Below are 16,289 nucleotides of genomic sequence, written 5' to 3'. Positions count from 1 at the left end.
TCTTTCTCATGGCTGAATATTATTTATTCAAATACATACATACATATATATACACACACACCCCTACACACACCACATCTTCTTTATCCATTCATCCATAAACTGACACTTAGGTTGTTTCCATGTCTTGGCTATGGTGAATAATGCTGCATTAAACATGGGAGTGTAGATATCTCTTTGAGATCCTGATTTCAGTTCTTTGGGATAAATACCCAGAAGTGGGATTGCTGGATTGTACAGTAGTTCTACTTTTAATTTTTTGAAGAAACTCCACACTCTTTTCCACAGTGGCTGTACCCACTTACATTCTCACCAACCATGCACAAGAGTTCTCTTTTCTCCACATCCTCACCAACACTTATTTCTTGTCTTTTCAATGATAGCCATTCTAACAGGAAGGGGGTAACATCTCATTTTGGTTTTGATTTGCATTTCCCTGATGATTAGAGATGTTGAGCACCTTTTCCTGTACCTGTCGGTCAACTGTATGTCTTCCCTGGAAAAATGTCTATTCAGAGCCTCTGCATTTTTTTTTTTTTTTTTTGAGGAAGATTAGCCCTGAGCCAACATCTGCCACCAATCCTCTTTTTTTTTTTTTTGCTGAGGAAGACTGGCCCTGAACTAACATCCATGCCCAACTTCCGCTACTTTATATGTGGGATGCCTGCCACAGCATGGCTTGATAAGCAGTGCACAGGTCCACACCCAGGATCCAAACCAGTGAACCCTGGGCTGCCAAAGCGGAATGTGTGAACTTAACTGCTGTGCCACCAGGCCAGTCCCTCTCTGCCCATTTTTTAAATAGACTGTTTTCTGCTGTTGAGTTGTATGAGTTCCTTATATATTTTAGATACTGACCCCTTATCAGATATATGATTTGCAAATATTTTCTCCCACTCTATAGGATGCCTTTTCATTTTGTTGATTATTTCTTTTGCTCTGCAGAAGCCTTTTAGTTTGATGTAGTCTCACTTATTTTTGCCTTTGTTGCTTGTGCTTTTGGTGTCATATACAAAAAACTATTGTCAAGATGAATATCGAGGAGGTTTTACCCTATGTTTTCTTCTAGAAGTTTTATAGTTTCAGGTCTTATGCTCCAGTCTTGACTCCATTTTGGGTTAATTTTTGTGAGTGTTGTAAGATAGGGGTCCAATTTCATTCTTCTGCATGTGATTATCCAGTTTTCCCAACACTTTTTATTAAAGAGACTACTCCTTCCCTATTGAATGTTCTTGGCTCTCTTGTTCAAATATTAGTTGATTGTATATTTGAGGGTTCATTTCTGGGCTCCCCACTCTGTTCCATTGGTGTATGTGTCTATTTTTAGGCCAGTACCATACTGTTTTGATCATTATAGCTTTGTACTATAGTTTGTAACCAGGAAGTGTGATGCCTCTAGCTTTGCTGTTTTTTCTTGGGATTGCTTTGTCTATTTGGGGTCTTTTGTGGTTCCACACAAATGTTAGCATTGTTCTTTCTATTTTTGTGAAAAATGCCAGTGGAATTTTGATAGAGACTGCATTGATGAAAAAAATCTGCCCCATTTGCTTGGGTTTTCTCTCTTTCCCTCTCTCTCTCTCTCTCTCCCTCCCCAATACACTGTGGTATTTCATTCCTCAAGACTTCAGCATACATCTCTTAGACATAAAGATGCAAAGATCATCTCCTACATAACCAGGATGCCATCATTATGGCTAAACTAGTTAAGAATAACTCCATAAGTCATCTAATATACAGTCCATATGAAAATTTCCCCAATTATGGCAAAAATATTCCTTGAAAAGGCTAATAAAATAGATATCTGGCAAGTCTGAGGAATAAAAAAAAAGCTCAGTAAAAAATAAACTATATTGAGAATGAAAAAAGTACTTAACTAGACATATACACTTGAGATATAAAGAACATAACAGAATATTATGAGGAACTCTATGATAATAAGTTTGGCAACGTCAATAAAACGGAAAATTTTGTATAAAAATAAAATTTTATACTTCAAGAGAAACATAAATGCTTCATTAACCTAGTAACTACTGAAAAAATGGAATTGGTTATAAAAATCTCCCCTATCCCTGAAAAATTTTGCGGCTCAAAAAATTTCACTAAACTTTCAAGGAACAGATAGTCCCTATTTTATACAAATTACTCCAGAATCTTAAATTAGAGTGAAAGTTTCCCAAACCCTTTTATAAGGGTCACATAACCTCAATACAAACTGATGGAAGAAAGTAATAAAAGACAATCATGGACCAAGCTTAACTTAGAAACAAACATCATAAATAAAATATTAACTAATAACTTGAGGCCAGCAATGTGTTTTAAAATAACAGGCTATGCATGCGCAATCTTTATTCCAGAAATGCAGTTTTAGAGGTAGAAAAACATCTATCAATATAATTAAAGAAAAAAAGGAAAATGATGTTATCTTCATGTATGATGAAAGGCTGTTGAAAAAAATCATCGCCCGCTCATTTTATTAAAAAAAATAGCAGAGTAAGAATAGAACGAAACTCCCATAAAGCAATAAAGACTATCCCCAAAATGCTACAGCAAACACACCTGAACACAACTGTAGAAGCCCTCCGGACTCAGTCTCGGAAGAAGAGAAAGTCTTCTGCACTCAGGAGCAAACAGCACAGACCACACACTGCGCCTGCCAGAGTCCCTCGACTGCCTCACTCTTCTCTCTCTTGGTTAACGTCACCTTTGAGCTGAGCTGTCCAAACACTTCAAGGTTAGACGAAATACCCGGGGCAGTGACAGAGACAGCGTGACCTGTACACCTTTGCTGGCCTCAGGTCCCTCTGTCCCCACCGTCCCGCTCCCTGAGCTGTCAGTTCCCAAGAGAGTATTAGCACTTTCACCTGTGCCTCGGGTTCTCTTTCCCAGAGGAGCGATGCCAACACACAAACCAGGAAAGTCACTTTATTTTGATAATGTGAGATTCCTAAATCACTTAATCCTAAAGAACAAGACAGTCAATGGAACCCAAACACTCATACAGGGAGCTACCTTGCCCAAGGAATCACCCACTCCCCGGGTCAGCCTGCACCTGGTGACCAGTTAGTGTGGGGTAAAAAAGCCCAGTTCCCTTACCTCAGTGGGAACTCTGAAGCGAAGTGCTCCCTGTGAGGCTGGCTGATGTTTCTGCTGCCTAAAATAGCTGAATTGAGGAATTTATCTACATAAGATAGTCATAAATTGTTGAAGCGGAGTAATGGTACGTGGAAGTTCATTGTACTTTTGTCTACTTTTGTATGTTTTAAATTCTAATAATAAAAAGAATTATTTTTATAGTAAAAAAAGAAATTTATCTAGAAATTTAATATTATCAAGGTTACCTCTAAAATGACAAAAAAGAGTTAATTTAAAGAAAATTTAAGATGATAAAAAGGAATAAAAAGTTGACTTAAACATGATAAATAGTACATCTATAAAACTAATCTGATAAATTAAAGAAATAAAAATATAAGAACATTCCTTAGTGTTTGGGAATAACCACCCAAAGAATTTTAAAAGCGCTCCAGCAGTGTCAGGTTCAGGAAGCATTTGAAGGTTTTTCCAGACTTCAGCCATTCCTGGAGGTCATACCTCACCCCACGTCATCACCCATTTCACATGGTATCTGGCTCCACTCCCCTGCCATGCATGTACCACGTTTTATTCCTATTTCCCACAAGAGTTAAACTCCGTGGTCAATTTGTTTCCATTCCCAAAGTCCAGTAGGGCTTCAGCTTCAGAACCTATTCCCCAGTTTGTGTTTCCTTTCTGTTTCTAGTCCACAGACATGTTTATCAGTTTTGTTAACTGTTTTTTTTAATCTCTTAATTGCTAGATGTTTACACAAGGGACAGGGAGGTTTATGGGAACCCACACTGTCATCTACTGGAAATCCATAAAAATATAAGCTTTTCAAAAACATATGTGCCATTATCCATGCATTTGGCAGTATAAAGGAAAACCCAGCTCAAAGCCACTCTAGCTATTGGAGCCACCATCCCACATTTGCACAAGTTCAGAGAAGGGAGGGCTTGCATGTGGATCCATCTAGCAGTTACATAGCATCATCAGGGACTGAAGGGTCTTAATCTCTCCTCTCCACGTGCACAGTACAGTCAGTTTGAAGCTGGCTCCCCCCCAGGTCACAGGATGGGTGCCAGGTGTAAATGAGGATCCACATGGATTGATTCACAGCTGGCAAGGAGAGGGGCATTCCTATGGTTCTTCTTGGTGTGAAGAACCCTCTTTCCATGGACAAGCCTCCATGAACTTTTCCTTACACCTCATCAGTCTAAACTGTACCAATCTCTAGAAAGAAACATGATTGATAATTAAGGCCAGTGATTCTCAAATTATAGTGCCAGGGACCACTGAAATCATTTCAGGGGTTCTGTGCAATCAAAACTATTTTCACACACAAGATGAAAAACCCTAAAAGACAGCCCAGACTACCTGGCATATAATGAATCTCACAGACAGCAGCTGTTCATGGTTGTGACTGTCTAAGAGACAGCGCGTAATCCATAAAGTCATAGGAATACCGAGCACTAATAAGAGAAACGAGGCCTGAAAAGACAAAAATCACCTTTTCATCTCTTCTTGTGAACTAGGAACTATCTCCAGATTGAGAAACAAAAGAGATTCCTGAAAACCAGAAGAACTCAGTCACTTATTTCAAAGTGAAATAAGATTTAAACCATAAATATCTTTTCCCCTCAGCTTTGAGATCTAATTCATATAAAACACTGTGGAAGTCTGAGGTGTACAATGCAGTGATTTTATATATAGTCATGTGTCACTTGACCATGGGGGTACATTCTGAGAAATATGCCATTAGAGGATGCTGTCATGTGAACATCACAGAGTGCACTTACACAGACCCACATGGTGTGGCCTACTACACACCTAGGCTCTATGGTACCAACCTTATGGGACCACCATCATATGCGTGGTCTGCCATTGACCAAAGCATCGTTACGTGGTGCATGACTATATATACATATGTATATTGCAAAATGATTACCACAATAAGGTTGTTAATACATCCATCACTTCATCTAGTTATAATTTTGAGAGTGTGTGGTGACAGCTTTTTAAATCTATTCTCTTAGCGACTTTCAAATATACAATACCATATTTTTAACCACAGTAACCATGCTGTGCATCTCCAGAACTTATTCATCTTATAACTGGAAGTTTGTGCCTTTGGACTACCTTCACCCATTCCCTCCACCCATCCCCATTCCCACCTGCCATCCTCACCCCCTATCCCTGGCAACCACCAATCTGTTCTCTGTTTATATGACTTCAGTTTTTTTAGATTTCACATATCAGTGAGATCATATGGTATTTGTCTTTCTCTGACTTATTTCACTTAGCATAATGCTCTCAATGTTCATCCATGTTGTCCCAAATGGCAACTGCCTTCCTTTTTGTGGAATAATATTCACACACACACACACATTCCTTATCTATTCATCCGTCAACAGACAGTTAGGCTGTTTCCACGTGTTGGTAAACTTTGATGCAATGAACATGGGCGTGCAGATATCTCTTCAAGATAGTGATTATATTTCCTTCTTATGCATATCCCGAAGTAGAACTGCTGGATCATATGGTAGTTCTATTTCTAATTTTTTGAGGACCCTCCATACTGTTTTTCACAGAAGCTGCACCAGGTTACACTCCCACCAGTAGTACACAAGGGTTCCCTTACCTCCACATATTCACCAGTATTTACCTTTTGTTTTTTTGATAATAGCCATCCTAACAGGTGTGAGGTGATATCTCATTGTGGTTTTGATTTGCATTTCCCTGATGATCAGTGATGTTGAGCACCTTTTCACGTACTTGTCGGCCATTTGAATATCTTCTTTGGAAAAGCGTCTATTTAGGTCCTTTGCTCAGTTTTTAATTGGCTTATTTGGGCTTTTCACTACTGAGTTGTATGAGTTCCTTACACAGCTTGGAGACTAACCCTCTGCCAGGCATGTGGTTTGCAGACATTCTCTCCCACTTCACATGCTGCCTTTTCATTGTGTTGATTGTTTCTTGCGCTGTGCAGAAGCTTCTTAGTTCATGTAGTCTCACTCGTTGACTTCTGCTTTTGTTGCTTGTGGTTTGGGGTCACATCCTAAAATCCTTACGAAGATCAATGTCAAGGAGCTTTTTCCCTATGTTTTCTTTTAAGAGTTTGATGGTTTCAGGTCTTACATTTAAGTCTTTAAACAATTTTTAGTTGATTTTGTGTATGGTATGAGCTAGGAGTCCACTTCCATTTTTTTGCAGGTAAATATCCAATTTTCCCAGCACCATTTATTGAAGAGACTATCTTTTCCCCATTGAGTATCCTTGGCTCCCTTGTCAAGTATTAGTTGACTGTATATGCATGGGTTTATTTCCAGGCTCTCTATTCTATTCCATTGGTCTAGGTGTCTATTTTTATGGCAGCACCACTTTCAGCTCTCATCAAGAGAAAACACACAAAGTCATACAGATTTTGGCAAAACTCAAATTTACACCGTATCTCATCCTTTCTTTGGGCTTTACAATGTGTAGCAAAATCCAACACCATGTACACGTGGTAAGAAATGTTCATGCTCCTCATCAGTGTAATTTGTATCATCAAAGAATAATCAGTTCACTCCTAAATATACAATGGGTATACACCCTCAGAATGGCAGAGATAAGGAATGACTGGTCATCCTTTTGTCATGTGGCCTATTTTCACGTGAGTTATTAAGATACATGATGTTGATAATCGATGACTAATCCTGTGCAGACAGATCTAACCCTCCCCTATCATATGAGAATGAAAAGCTCCATACAGCAAATGGATTATTTTCTATAAGTGGAAACATCTGAGAGTCTCTCCTGGCCGCCCCCCGCCCCCCAATGCCTTAGGTTACCTTGCTTCTTCACTTGCTCCAGAAGAAGATCCTTCATGGCAGGCTCTTCCGCAAGGTCAGAGGGGACTTCACCTTCGCTATTTACAATACCCACATCAGCTCCATGGTTAATGAAATACCTGTGCAGACACAATCCAGGATCAATAATATCCCTGTTCAGTCTAATATCAACATACACTCGTGCATTTGGGGTTCGATACAGAGCAAGGCGTCTATTTTGGGGTTTTAAATATAGTCCCAGATAAAGTGTTCAAATTATTAATTTCTAATTCCATTAGCCTTCAAAAATTAGGAGTGGAAGCTCCTCTATTCCCTGACAAGAGCAACGCCAACCAACAGGACTTCTTGGGGCCGGCCCAAGGCCAAGTGGTAAAGTTCGTGTGTCCGCTTCGGCGGCCCAAGGTTTCGCCGGTTCAAATCCTGGGTGCGGATATGGTACCACTCATCAAGCCATGCTGAGGCGCCATCCCACATGTCACAAATAGAAGGACCCACAACTAAGAATATACAACTATGTACCATACCGGGGTTGGGGGGAGGGAGTGGGAGGGTTGGAGAGGAAAAGGAAAAGAATTAAAATCTTAAAAAAAATAGGATTTCTTTCACACGCATATTCCTAACCACCACCCTCTCACTCCCAGCGGATAGCAAGAGACTTTCATCTACCATCGCTGAGGTCCAAACACAGGTTCCCAAAAGGACTTACTACACCTGTAACACTGAGAATGAGAGTCCTTAAAAGACACGGAAACAAGTAATTCTCACGAAAACCTCCCCAACGCCACATCACAGTACATTAAGTAGTGCTGTGGTGTGAAAAGAAAAGGATGAACTAAAATTGCAGGAATCTGCCTAAATTATGCCTCCACAGAACTCTCCCTTCAACCAACCATCTACGTGAAATCTACAGACTAAGAGGAGACTGAATCACTGAAGAAATCAACAGTTAGATTCTATATCAAAATACAACACTTGATCCTGAAGAAGAAAGGTCTGATCATTTCAACACCTGACATGGATCCTTTCTAATTTTTAAAGTACTTTCACATAAACTTATAGAATGAGTCTTAGAGAATTTTATGAAGCAGGCAACGTGGGTAGTATTACCTCCACTTGAAGAAACTGAGGGTCCTACATACTGACTAATTTTCTTAAGATTGCATAGGTGGCCAATGGCAGACACTTTTAATCTCAAGTCTAGTTCATCTAAACTAGTTGATATAGCTCATCTTTTCACTAGATCAAGTTACTTTTGGGCCAATGAGAATCCCAATAATCCTGGGAGCTCTATCAAATACTTAAAAGTATTTAAAAGGAAAAGAATAACTACTTACATTAGATTTCAACCATTCAACAATTCAGTAAACATTTACTGGCCCCCTACTATATTTAAGCTACTATGTTATAGACACTGTAGGAGATTTTAAAAAGATAATCCATATATGCCCACTGTATTCAAGGAGCTGGCAGAGGAGAAAGAATCAACAAAGACTAGATTAAGACCATGTTTTTGCTTTCTCATTGCCTAGTACCTAATATAATAGAGCCTAAATAAATGTTTCAAATTTACAGATCAATTCCACATATATAAAGGGCAAAGGCATTCACAATCCATCTAATTTTTAGCTGTCCCCTCCCCCTCCTTCCCTTCGTTCACAGTCTCAGAGGAAGACAGACTTTCGATTCTAAGGCTCACTCCCTCTCTGTATTCTTATTCCACTGAGCACCAGTCCTCTGTCCATCAACTGCCCCTTCGTTTCCACATGAGCAATAGCTCCTCTCTTCCGGTTCCCTCCTTCAGGCCCAAGGAGCATTCAACTACACCCCCCACCCTGAGAAATCAAAATGCAACTAATATACACAGTTAGCACCCAATAAATGCTGCCTGGATTGAACTATACCCTATACTCTAATCAAACTGAACCTCTTACTGTTCCCAAACATGTCCCACTTTCACCCAGCTCTCTTCCACAGCTCAAGCAGCTTCCTCCAACTGGATGAAACACACTCCCCTTCTCTCCCTTCTAGAAACTTTTCATATCTTTCAAGGTCCATTTAAAATGGAGCCTTTGCTTCATGAAGACTTTGCCTGTCCTCGTCAAGTGAATTTTCTCTCGTTTCTTTACTCCACTCTTCCCTCCCTCCCCGAGCACTAACTCTGGACCTCCGTCATGACACACACTGTATCTCGACACAGCCGCCCCACCAGGCGGAAAGCCACTTTAGGGCAACAACCGTGTCTTCCCCCAACTGTCATTGCCCCAACATCTGACACTTCCTCTTTTCTCTCGGCACTCCACAAATATTGCCTGAAATAAATGAAACACCTTAACCACTCTGCTCTGACACCTATTCCGTCCCTTACTGGATCAGGCACAACGTCACTTGGGTAGACAGGCTCCTGTTTTTCCCTTTTCTGACATGTTCTTAGGCTCATGATCAAGAAGACTCATTTCTAGAAAGTGATCTGGCTTGCCATAAATCAGAAAGCGATTATTGTTAAGTTAAGGCTACCTTCTTAAGCCATTTTTAGGGGGAAAAAAGGGAAAAATCTCTTTAGATTTACACTTTTCCCTGAATAAGAATAAATATCAACCTATGAAGTAATATTTACTTTACCCCTGAGAATCTTTATAGTTACCCAGTGGCTCAGAAATGTCCATTAGCTCAACGACTATGCCCCTAGAAAATAAAGCCTTCCTAACCCATCACTGATCTTAGGTCTTTTTGCTACTCCTCTAAGGGAGGAAGAGAGAAAATGAAATGCGTTAAAAACTCAGAATAAATTAGCATCCCAGTAAACTATAAAGTCAAATTAAATGCTGTGCCCTTGGGTCGATCTGCTGCTTCTATGTTCAACACATATTGGGAATAAGAATATAAAACATGTAGCTAACTAAGCAATAAGCCTGAAGTCAAATTAAAATGAGGAAAAAACAGCCTCTAAACCTCTTTTTAAACGTATATCCTACTGAGTTTAAAAATGAGACAGGAAAGGTCATCACGAACCAGGAACTAGCAGGCACTGGGATTCTTCCTGGAAAGCCGGTTTGCCTTTTTCTTCATTCCCACTCCCTTCAAATTTAGAATTCCTAATGACTCTGGGAATAAGAGTGCAAAGTTTAAGATTTTTAAGATACAAAAAGAAAAGGACAAAATGGCCAACGGCTGATCTTATCTAACACTGTTGGCAGACCCAGAGGTAAAGCAACCAAAATGAACAAAGCAGGCAAGGAGGCTCTTTCCATGGCATGGAGAACACCACTACATGCTGCAAACAAAACACAACGATGGGAAGGTCAAACCCCGTCTAATAAGACAAGCGTAATGACTGATAAATTTGAAAAGGCCATCCCTACACCACCCCATTCCCACAACGGGTTCTGGTCTGGATCATCTCTCTCCTGGTCAGATCTTCATACGCCTAATTAGTAATCATTGTATAAGGAAATAGTAACTCTCAGCGATCCATTTCATTCAAGGTAATATTTATTTAGGCAAGAGATTGTTAAAGTTTGAACTTATTTCCAAAGGAACTGTGTCCATCCATAAGAAGAATCAGAGAAACCATTGTGAAAAAGTGTTTATAATCATTCTCTGTACTCAGCTTCACAAAGGGAAGAAAAACAGACTCCATGGACGATGCCAACACAAGTGACCCCGATTCTAAGCATGAGCTCTGCTTGTTACCTTTCAACGGAAAAAAGGGGAAATCTTTGAATGTTACAAGATTCGGTAGCCAAAAATCACAAACGAGCCACCTGAACAAATAATCAAGTATCAATAACAAGGGGCTAATATGTTCTGTAAATGTTTCTTAGATAAATTTTTAAAGTAAACATCGAAATCTATGGGGAGGCTGCCTTGACTCTGAGGCATCGGAATGCTGGCAGTGGGGGTGAGGCTGAGAACCAGGGCCTTTCCCGTGAGACTCTGAAAAGGAGGTGCCCCGGGGATGAAGAGACGACTGACTTTTACTGAATGAGAACAGAGTGAAGAACCAAGACGGAGGAAAAGGCACTGCTCATTTCTGTTGGCTTTCGGGCCAATCCAGCCGTCCACTCTTTGAATAAGCTGAACGCGAGTGCTGCTGCCTGCTGTTCCCCTGGCTCCGAAGCCCGCTCTGTCTGCTTCTCCCACTGAGCTTCCCTGGCCCACAGCAGGCCAGAGACACAGGCTCTCCCCCAAGAACCCGGGCAAACCTCTACACAGCGGCCAGCGTGGCTCCCCAGGCAGTCTGCTGAATAAGAGAGATGTAATGGAGGGCTAATCACATTAAAAAGGGCCTTAAAACCAGCAATCTGATTTTCCAAGGGCCACAGAACACCATGATTTCATATAGGGAATTTACCTTACCAATCTAAATTTACCCTCCTCTAGAATACACCCAGTTGCCTCATTTTAAAGATGTTTCAACTGCCAAATCTCTTTCCTATTTAAAAATAATCTGCCTGATCATTCCTTCATTCAACAGACATTTATTTAGTACCTCTTATGCCCCAGACACCACGTGGTCAGGATTGTTCTGCCCAAGGGAGGGGCAACTAGCTGTCATGGGGGTTAGCAGCTACGTGTGTCTTGATAAACACCACTCGCTACCGTGAGAGCACATGCCGATCCCTGCCTCTGCTCTGTCCCATACACACAGGCTCACTCCTGCCATCAGCCACACGAGCACTGTGATCAGCGGGCCAGGCATGCTCCACCTTAATTTGTACTAAGCACTGATTTTTTTTAAAACAATAAGACAGGTTTACAAAGAAGTCCAGAAAAAATCCCCAGGTCTGCCTACATCTGTGCCTAGTTCTTAGTTGCTCAAAAAGTGAACCCAGACAGTACCACAGACGGAAGCCACCTCTGCATATCTCAACAGATACAAATTACCTAAAAATAGAAGCAAACAAAAATTTCAACTAAAAAATGTTGGATTTAGGGGCTGGCCCCGTGGCCCAGTGGTTAAGTTTGCGTGCTCCGCTGCAGGCGGCCCAGTGTTTCATTGGTTCGAATCCTGGGCGCGGACATGGCACTGCTCATCAAACCACGCCGAGGCAGCGTCCCACATGCCACAACTAGAAGGACCTACAACGAAGAATACACAACTGTGTACTGGGGGGCTTTGGGGAGAAAAAGGAAAAAAATAAAATCTTTAAAAAAAATGGTGGATTTAGCAACCACATAACACATATTATCAATTATTCCTTAAAAATAATTCAACTTCTTGCTTTTACAATTTGCAATAAAGAGAGATTATAACTCTTTATGAAATTCAAATTCTTAAGAGCAGAAGAGGGCCAGCCCCGTGGCACAGTGGTTAAGTTTGTGTGCTCTGCTTAGGTGGCCCAGAGTTCGCCAGTTCAGATCCTGGGTGCGGACCTACGCAAGCCAGGCTGCGGCAGCATCCCATACAGAAGAACCAGAACTAGAAAGACCTGCAACCAGGATATACAAGACGTACTGGGGCTTTGGGAGGGGGAGAACAAGGGGAAGATTGCCAACAGATGTTAGCTCAGGGCCCATCTTCCAAAAATAAAAAAATACAACGAGCAGAAGAGAAATGAAGTCTATTGCTACAAAGAAGGCAAACCCACAGAGACTCACTCTGCTATGTTGAGATAGCCACAGGAAGCTGCTGCATGAAGGGGGGTCCAGCCCTCGTTGTCCTGCTGGTTTACATTGGCTTTGTTCTCCACCAGAAACTTCACCATGTCCAAATTTTCATCAATACAGGCCTGGAAAGAAAATTCCATCCATTTACTCAACAAGCGCTTACTGAGTTCTACCACGTGCCAGCCACTGCTCTGGGCACTGACAACGCAGCAGTTCTGACGACATATTAACTTGTATTTCTTGCACACTGATACAAGTGTCCAGAGCATGCCCTCTAAGCTTTGTGGTCTTACACAAACCCCCAAATTGTCTCCAGGTGTCAACACCTCAGCTGTGAAACAGGTACAATGATATTATCTTCTGTACAGTATATTAGGATTAATTGTGAAAGTGATTTCTAAAGAACTAAAATGCGTGAGCTGTTTCATCGTTATTATAATGTTGGAAACCACTAATTTGCTTATGAATTTTAAAAGAAAATAGTCACAGAGGATCAAAAGCAATTTCTCAGTGGGAAGTTGTAGCTTAAGATTCTAGTCGCTCAACAATCCCTGCTTTGGTGAGAAAGGATGAGGTGACCACTTCAGACTGAAGCGTGTTCTTTCTTTTCACGTATTTTCTGAACGGCTCCAAACAATACGGCAAAGCATGTTTGCAATTATGGATGGGTAGGGAGCCCCAGCCGCCCACCGCGCAGTGACACTTAGGAGAAAGCAGAGGAGCTCTCTGAACAGAGGCTTCAAACCCACGAAAAGCCTAAAAGAAACACTCACACAGAGCAAAGAGACCTGCAAAGACCAAAGAGCTGTCTTAACATATCTGCAGAGTAAAAAGATTGATAAAGGTAATCATTATCAAGGCTTAGGAGGTTCCAAAACAGCTGGGATAACTCAGGACCTAAAAGCAAGTAAGGGGGCCGGGCCAGTGGCGCAGAGGTTAAGTTTGCATGTTCTGCTTCGGTGGCCCGGGGTTCATCAGTTCAGATCCTGGGTGCAGACATGGCACTGCTTGGCAAGTCATGCTGTAGCAGGCATCCCACATATAAAGTAGAGGAAGGTGGGCACGGATCTTAGCTCAGGGCCACTCTTCCTCAGCAAGAAGAGGAGGATTGGCAGATGTTAGCTCAGGGCTAATCTTCCTAAAAATAAATAAATAAATAAAAGCAAGTAACAATCCTTTTTTAAATGTCTTTTAATCCTCTCCTTTTCAGAAAAAAAAAAGGTTAAAACTTAAGCTGAGAAGCAGTTATCCAGATCAAAAAGGTTTCTATGATCATATGAAGACATTATTTGCTGACGTTTGCACTGAGGATGCACGGGCGTGGCGGGTAGGGTGCTGGAGCCTCAGCCTGAACCAAGGTGGCGCATCCAAGGAGACCAGCACTGTATTCTTCTCCCCACGCACTGGCAGTTAAAAAAGCCAGTTTCACCAAGAATGACCTTGAGGAAGCAGTAAAAATTATTGATTTTATTAAATATCAATCCTTGATTGCATGCCTTTCAACAGGGAGTGACTGAACAGGCAGCACGGATAACGCCCGCCGCTGCGCTGGGCACAGGCATCTCGAAGGGGATGCACCGCAGCCATCTCACGGGCAAGAGGAGCCAGCTGCTTTTCTCATGGAATGCGACTTTTACTCAAAAGAACCGACAAATTATGATTATTAAGACTTAAAAATGAACAAGGTGAGCCTGTCACTTCAAAGACAATAACTGGTATTTGTTGCCAATGATAAAATTGGACCAGCCAAGTGGAATTAGCATTTTGGGAAACATCCATCCCATGAGCTTGACAGCCTCCCACTGCTGTCTTCACTGATGAGATCAGCGGGACCACCACCCAGTGGGATCAGCTCAACACAATGAATGTCTTAACATTTGGGAGATCTGCATAAGACAATGAAGCCATGTTTTCCAAATAATCAAGGGCCCTGTGCTAGAATCACGCATGGGCAAAAGATTCATTCAACGTGTCAGTCAGACCACCAGATTTTAACATCATAAAGTAAGAACAGGCCACGAAGTGGGCTCAGATTGCACACTGCAACTAACATGTAAGAAACTACAGCTTTTGGAGTTTTAGCACAGCATCCAAGAAGGATATCCACAATTGTCTCATAGCCTACTAAATACTCCTCCCTTTTTCAAACATGGATCTAGATGAGGCCAGATTTCCTTTATATACTTGAATCAAAACAACATATCACAGCAGATTGAATGCAGACATTAAGAGAGATTTTTACAAATGTAAAACAATGCCATTCTTCTCATTATTTTTTGTTTTTGAAAGTATATAGTTATTTTCAATTAAAACACGTGATTTACATTACCATGTAATAGGTTATTGCTATTTTAAATGAATAAGTACATGTTTTTAAATTTCTCGGTAATATACAATAACCCATATGAACAAATGTTCTTTGGAGTCCTGAATAAATTTCTTGAGTGTAAAGGAATCCTGACAGCAAACAGTTTGAAAACCACCATCTTCAATCAAACATACCAAGAGATATTTTGTGGTCAGAACGAGCAACTGTTTAAATACGAAGCTGAGCGAAGAATTCAAGTCAGAAATCTTCTCTTAAGTAGTACATATCTTCACGAGAGAACTAATGGGAACGCCCTCTAGAGTTCAGAGGTAAAACTCACGTCAATCCTGCCATGAAGCAGGGGATGGATGAAAAAAGGCTGATTCACTTTAGACGAAAATTTAATTAGGTAACACTGGTTATAAATGTCATCTTTGTTCATTTTTTCCTAAACCATTGGATACTCTTTTTACAACTACTGAGTTAGCTACACATACCTGCCTAGATTTGATTTGCTCAGTATAATATATCCCTCCACCCTGACCATTTGAGGCCAGATGACTTTTACAACCAATATTGATAATGGTCTCTTCAAGAAGTTGCTCCAAAAACTACATTTCTTCTATGGCTTATGAACTTCCACAATCATTCCCCATTTACTCTTTACTTCTTCGCCATGTGAAATATTTCATAAATATTCATAATATTTTAAAATATTTCATAATAATGCTTATCACTAAATTTCTCATCTGTTGCCTGTCCACCAGTCTGCAATCCCATAGGGCAAGATTTAGCCAACTCACTGCAGAGAACCTCACTAAAAACTGTTAATAAAGATGTCTATGTGAAACGATGGAAGGGGGTACTTTTCAACAAGGTAGTGAAGTCCAAGGAGAAGAAAGTGCTTTAGAGGTTAAGTACACAGCCCACGTAATAATCAACTCCTGTATCCAGAAGATCAAATGTGCCATCTTAACCTGTGTTAAGCAGCTGGGTCAACTGCTTCTTGCTTGGTTGCAAAATTTCTTTGGCTCTGAAAGAAGAACAGTCTAAAAGCTTAGTTCCAGTAGCTATGCCACCCCCAGGCAGATTTTTGGAAGCCAGTGTTTTCAAGATCACTCTTTGTCCTTTCAAGATGACACCAGCCAAATTCCAGAGGGCCTAAAATAAGCCCAGCTAGTCCAGGTATCAAAGGGGAAGAAACCTATTTTTTTCTCTTGCCTTCCATCTTACTTCTCTCCCTTCCTTTTCTTAATCTCTTTCACCCCATCATGACTTTAGTTCTCTTCCTTTTCAGCTTCATGATATTTTTGTCTATGAATCTCAAATCCTTGATACAGTATTTTTATAAGAATGACACTGTGAGGACGTTTGAAAGAACAACAACAAGCTGGCCTAATCTGCAATGTAATTTGGCAGATCATCAACCTCCAAATAATCATCTCAGAGAAAATAAAGCAGGCCAATTG

General features: G+C 40.8%; 1 protein-coding gene across 22 annotated transcripts in view; it reads right to left on the bottom strand.

Annotated features, from left to right (window-relative positions):
- Nucleotides 1-16,289, bottom strand: part of PPP1R12B (protein phosphatase 1 regulatory subunit 12B) — a 205,930-nt gene that overhangs the window by 138,395 nt on the left and 51,246 nt on the right. For 21 of the 22 annotated variants that reach the window (XR_011434255.1, XR_011434253.1, XR_002805100.2 and 18 more), the window contains exons 2-3: nucleotides 12,504-12,634; nucleotides 6,906-7,024 (exon numbers count right to left, since the gene is read on the bottom strand). Coding sequence is in view for 18 of the 22 variants with exons in the window: in XM_070255905.1 (XP_070112006.1) it covers nucleotides 6,906-7,024; nucleotides 12,504-12,634 (250 nt within the window). In the remaining 4 variants the exon portion in view is untranslated. The remainder of the gene's footprint in view (nucleotides 1-6,905; nucleotides 7,025-12,503; nucleotides 12,635-16,289) is intronic. The other variant, XM_070255904.1, reaches the window with a different exon arrangement.

Source organism: Equus caballus, chromosome 30 (genome assembly GCF_041296265.1).
Source record: "Equus caballus isolate H_3958 breed thoroughbred chromosome 30, TB-T2T, whole genome shotgun sequence".
Lineage (NCBI taxonomy): Eukaryota > Metazoa > Chordata > Mammalia > Perissodactyla > Equidae > Equus > Equus caballus.
This window is presented reverse-complemented; position numbering and strand designations above follow the sequence as displayed.